Raw genomic sequence first — 6000 nt, 5'->3', positions numbered from 1 at the left:
GCTCGGTGAATGAAGAAATGCCACTTTAAAAAAAAAAACTGTGCAGCACTAGCTCTGGCTGCTGCAGAAATGTTTTTGGGACTCAAGGATTCTACACCTGAAGACATGCAAAAAGTACTGGCCCGGAAGACCCGCCCTACATATTTTTACAGAAAAGTTGTTTGATTTAGCTTATTTTATTTATCGATTTTTGGGGTCGTTTTTTTGTAGTTTATTTCGTTTTTGGGGGAATCCTGTTTCCATCCTGCATAGTAGGTGGCGGGATGCACATTCAATTGTGTGATCGCCAATATACCATCGATGAAGAAGATTTGACCTACGTTCGTTGTGACGTATGTACGTACGGACGTTGGTTGAAGCGGAAATGACCTGAAGCTTTAGACAGCACCAAAATATTGAAATCCTTTCGTTTTCAAATCGTACAGTAACACAGATTACCGATTTCGTTAACGATTGGGTACTTAAATTGCGTCGATCAAGATGGAGGTAAGTTTGGTCCAACGACAAGGAAGTGTTTGTAGCATGTTTGGCTAGCTGGCATAGCTAACACTAGAGATGAGAACTTAATCGCCATTGTAATAAACTATATGCGATACTACTGCCTACTGAGCTGCTAACAATACTTTTTAGTTCTCATACATCTTACCAAAATTACTGGCATAGTTAGCTAGCTATTAAGGTACTGTAACGTTAGCCATGGACAACTAACTAGTTGTTTCCTTATCCAGAAGTATTCACATGCTTTCAAATCACCAGGCAAAGAAATCTAGCTAACGTTAGATGAGTTTAGTTACGTGATACCTACTCGTCGCTTCTTTTAGGGGTTGCCTAAGCTGCAAAGGTGAGATTAGTGTGTGTGTGTGTGTGTGTGTGTGTGTGTGTGTGTGTGTGTGTGTGTGTGTGTGTGTGTGTGTGTGGCATTGTTCGAGAGCAGTGTCAAATCCGTAATGCATTGTAGTTAAATTATAGCTGACTGATTGATCTAGAAAATAATAATGAGTAGCTAGTAATGTATGATCAAATGTGATATGTAGATAATTCAGTTAGTTGGCAGTTGTATGGTGTGTATGTGTCATACCTGTATCCTGTTTTATGTCATTTTTTTCTCTACAACAGCAGGACACCAGCCCAGAGTCTGTGACCTCACCTCCTCCAGGTGCCGCCGCTAAGTCAAAGGTGCAGCACATAATGCTTTCTATGTCTTACTTTCTATGTGCTACCTCTTTGTCTTACTGGTACCTCTTTGTCTTACTGGTACCTCTTTGTCTTACTGGTACCTCTTTGTCTTACTGGTACCTCTTTGTCTTACTGGTACCTCTTTGTCTTACTGTTACCTCTTTGTCTTACTGGTACCTCTTTGTCTTACTGGTACCTCTTTGTCTTACCTCTTTGAAGTTGGACACGTTGTCCAAAGATGACCTCATCAAGTTTGCCAAGAAGCAGATGGCTGCCATACAGAAGATGAAGTCCAAATGTGCAGGTATTTGATGCATCTGTCATACATTGTTTAAATCAAATCACATTTTTATTGGTCACATAGACATATTTAGCAGATGTTATTGCAGGTGTAGCAAAATGCTTGTGTTCCTAGCTCCAACAGTGCAGTAGAATCTAACAATTCATGACTATAGACAAATCTAAAAGTAAAAGAATGGAATAAAGAAATATATAAATATTAGGATGAGCAATGTCGGAGTGGCATTGACTAAAATACAGTAGAATAGAGTACAGTATATACAGTTTTTAACATTTTATTTCACCTTTATTTAACCAGGTAGGCTAGTTGAGAACAAGTTCTCATTTGCAACTGCGACCTGGCCAAGATAAAACAAAGCAGTGTGACACAGACAACAACACAGAGTTACACATGGAGTAAACAATAAACAAGCCAATAAAACAATAAACAAGTCAATGACACAGTAGAAAAAAGAAAGTCTATATACAGTGTGTGCAAAAGGCATGAGGAGGTAGGCAATAAATAGGCCATAGGAGCGAATAATTACAATTTAGCAGATTAACACTGGAGTGATAAATGAGCAGATGATGATGTGCAAGTAGAGATACTGGTGTGCAAAAGAGCAGAAAAGTAAATAAAATAAAAACAGTATGGGGATGAGGTAGATAGATTGGGTGTGCTATTTACAGATGGACTATGTACAGCTGCAGCGATCGGTTAGCTGCTCAGATAGTTGATTTTTATTTCACCTTTATTTAACCAGGTAGGCTAGTTGAGAACAAGTTCTCATTTGCAACTGCGACCTGGCCAAGATAAAGCATAGCAGTGTGAGCAGACAACACAGAGTTACACATGGAGTAAACAATTAACAAGTCAATAACACAGTAGAAAACAAAGGGGGAGTCTATATACAATGTGTGCAAAAGGCATGAGGAGGTAGGCGAATAATTACAATTTTGCAGATTAATACTGGAGTGATAAATGATCAGATGGTCATGTACAGGTAGAGATATTGGTGTGCAAAAGAGCAGAAAAGTAAATAAATAAAAACAGTATGGGGATGAGGTAGGTGAAAATGGGTGGGCTATTTACCAATAGACTATGTACAGCTGCAGCGATCGGTTAGCTGCTCAGATAGCTGATGTTTGAAGTTGGTGAGGGAGATAAAAGTCTCCAACTTCAGCAATTTTTGCAATTCGTTCCAGTCACAGGCAGCAGAGTACTGGAACGAAAGGCGGCCAAATGAGGTGTTGGCTTTAGGGATGATCAGTGAGATACACCTGCTGGAGCGCGTGCTACGGATGGGTGTTGCCATCGTGACCAGTGAGCTGCGATAAGGCGGAGCTTTACCTAGCATGGACTTGTAGATGACCTGGAGCCAGTGGGTCTGGCGACGAATTTGTAGCGAGGGCCAGCCGACTAGAGCATACAAGTCGCAGTGGTGGGTGGTATAAGGTGCTTTAGGGACAAAACGGATGGCACTGTGATAGACTGCATCCAGTTTGCTGAGTAGAGTGTTGGAAGCCATTTTGTAGATGACATCGCCGAAGTCGAGGATCGGTAGGATAGTCAGTTTTACTAGGGTAAGCTTGGCGGCGTGAGTGAAGGAGGCTTTGTTGCGGAATAGAAAGCCGACTCTTGATTTGATTTTCGATTGGAGATGTTTGATATGAGTCTGGAAGGAGAGTTTGCAGTCTAGCCAGACACCTAGGTACTTATAGATGTCCACATATTCTAGGTCAGAACCATCCAGGGTGGTGATGCTAGTCGGGCATGCGGATGCAGGCAGCGATCGGTTGAAAAGCATGCATTTGGTTTTACTAGCGTTTAAGAGCAGTTGGAGGCCACGGAAGGAGTGTTGTATGGCATTGAAGCTTGTTTGGAGGTTAGATAGCACAATGTCCAATGACGGGCCGAAAGTATATAGAATGGTGTCGTCTGCGTAGAGGTGGATCAGGGAATCGCCCGCAGCAAGAGCAACATCATTGATGTATACAGAGAAAAGAGTCGGCCCGAGAATTGAACCCTGTGGCACCCCCATAGAGACTGCCAGAGGACCGGACAGCATGCCCTCCGATTTGACACACTGAACTCTGTCTGCAAAGTAATTGGTGAACCAGATGTTTAAAGTTGGTGAGGGAAATAAGTCTCCAACTTCAGTGATTTTTGCAATTCGTTCCAGTCACTGGCAGCAGAGAACTGCAGGTCGCAGTGGTGGGTGGTATAAGGTGATTTGGTAACAAAACGGATGGCACTGTGATAGACTGCATCCAGTTTGCTGAGTAGAGTGTTGGAAGTTATTTTGTAGATGACATCATCGAGGATCGGTAGGATAGTCAGTTTTACTAGGTTAAGTTTGGCGGCGTGACTGAAGGAGGCTTTTAAAAAAAATAGAAAGCAGATTCTAGATTGGATTTTGGATTGGAGATGTTTAATGAGTCTGGAAGGAGAGTTTACAGTCTAGCCAGACACCTAGGTATTTATAGTTGTCCACATATTCTAGGTTGGAACCGTCGAGGGTGGTAATGCTAGTCGGGCGGGCGGGTGCGGGCAGCGAACGGTTGATAAGCATACATTTGGTTTTCCTAGCGTTTAAGAGCAGTTGGAGGCCACGGAAGGAGTGTTGTATGGCATTGAAGCTCGTCTGGAGTTTAGTTAGCACAGTGTCCAAGGAAGGGCTAGAAGTATACAGAACCCAACGGAGCTAGTGTAACTGAGTCAGGTTTGTAGGCCTCTTTACTCACACACACTTTTTCAAATGTTCTATAGGATTGAGGTCAGGGCTTTGTGATGGCCACTTCAATACCTTTACTTTGTTGTCCTTAAGCCATTTTGCCAGAACTTTGGAAGTATGCTTGGGGGTCATTGTCTATTTGGAAGACCCATTTGCGACCAAGCTTTAACTTCCTGACTGATGTCTTGAGATGTTGCTTCAAAATATCCACCTAATTTTCTTTTTTTATGACGCCATCTATTTTGTGAAGTGCACCAGTCCCTCCTGCAGTAAAGCACCCCCACAACATGATGCTGCCACCCCCGTGCTTCACGGTCGGGATGGTGTTCTTCAGCCTGCAAGCCTCCCCCTTTTCCCTCCAAATATAACGATGGTCATTATGGCCAAACGGTTCTATTTTTGTTTCATCCGACCAGAAGACATTTCTTCAAAAAGTACGATCTTTGTCCCCATATGCAGTTGCAAGCCGTAGTATGGATTTTTTTATGGCGGTTTTGGAGCGGTGGCTCTTCCTTGCTGAGCGGCCTTTCATGTTATGTCGATGTAGGACTTGTTTTACTGTGGATGTAGATACTTTTGTACCTGTTTTCTCCAGCATCTTCAGAAGGTCCTTTGCTGTTGTTTTGGGATTGATTTGCACTTTTTGCACCAAAGCACGTTCATCTCTAGGAGACAGAACGCGTCTCCTTCCTGAGCGGTATGATGGCTGAGTGGTCCCCTGGTGTTTATACTTGCAGATTATTGTTTTACAGATGAACATGGTACCTTCAGGTGTTTGGAAATTGCTCCCAAGGATGAACCAGACTTGTGGAGGTCTACAATATTTTTTCTGAGGTCTTGGCTGATTTCTTTTGATTTCCCATGATGTCAAGCATAGAGGCACTGAGTTTGAAGGTAGGCCTTGAAATACATCCACAGGTACACCTCCACTTGACTCAAATGATGTCAATTAGCCTATCAGAAGCTTGTAAAAGCCATGACATAATTTTCTAGAATTTTCCAAGCTGTTTAAAGGCACAGTCAACTTAGTGTATGTAAACTTCTGACCCACTGGATTTGTGATACAGTGAAGTAATCTGTCTGTAAACAATTGTTGGAAAAATTACATGCACTAAGTAGATGTCCTAACCGACTTGCCAAAACTATAGTTTGTTAACAAAACATTTGTGGAGTGGTTGAAAAACAAGTTTTAATGACTCCAACCTAAGTGTATGTAAACTTACAATTTCAACTGTACATATAAGATGAGTAAAGCAGTATGTAAACATTATTAAAGTGATTACTGTTCCATTATTAAAATGGCCGGTGATTCCATATCTACGTACAGCACCAGGTTTAAAAAAACAAAACTATTTTCTACATTGTAGAATAGTAGTGAAGACATCGAAACTATGACATAACACATGGAATCATGTAGTAACCAAAAAGGTGTTAAATGTATCAAAATATGTTTTATATTTGAGATTCTTCAAAGTAGCCACCCTTTGCCTTGAGGACAGCTTTGCCCACTCTGTGACAAGGTAGCAGAAGAGAGCCATATTTGGTCCAAAAAAACCATGTCCATATTATGACAAGGATAGCTCAAATAAGCAAAGAGAAACAACAGTCCATCATTACTTTAAGACAAAGGTCAATACGGAAAATGTCAAGAACTTTGAAAATCCATCAAGCGCTATGATGAAACTGGCTCTCATGAGGACCGCAATAGGAAAGGAAGACCCAGAGTTACTTGTGCTGCAGAGGATAAGTTCATTAGAGTTAACTGCACCACAGATTGCAACCCAAATAAATGCTTCACAGAGTTCAAGTA

At 41.6% G+C, this 6000-nt stretch overlaps 1 protein-coding gene across 3 annotated transcripts in view; it reads left to right on the top strand.

The window, feature by feature from the left end:
• Positions 1 to 228: 228 nt before the first annotated feature.
• LOC110520377 (GRIP and coiled-coil domain-containing protein 2) overlaps positions 229 to 6000 on the top strand; it is a 41599-nt gene continuing 35827 nt past the window's right edge. For 2 of the 3 annotated variants that reach the window (XM_036974904.1, XM_021597654.2), the window contains exons 1-3: positions 229 to 486; positions 1117 to 1176; positions 1396 to 1480. Coding sequence is in view for 2 of the 3 variants with exons in the window: in XM_021597654.2 (XP_021453329.2) it covers positions 481 to 486; positions 1117 to 1176; positions 1396 to 1480 (151 nt within the window). In the remaining variant the exon portion in view is untranslated. The remainder of the gene's footprint in view (positions 487 to 1116; positions 1177 to 1395; positions 1481 to 6000) is intronic. The other variant, XM_021597655.2, reaches the window with a different exon arrangement.

The sequence above is a fragment of the Oncorhynchus mykiss genome, chromosome 3 (assembly GCF_013265735.2).
Source record: "Oncorhynchus mykiss isolate Arlee chromosome 3, USDA_OmykA_1.1, whole genome shotgun sequence".
NCBI classification, from domain to species: Eukaryota; Metazoa; Chordata; class Actinopteri; order Salmoniformes; family Salmonidae; genus Oncorhynchus; species Oncorhynchus mykiss.
Note: the sequence above shows the minus strand (reverse complement) of the source record. Positions and strands in the feature narration are given on the sequence as shown.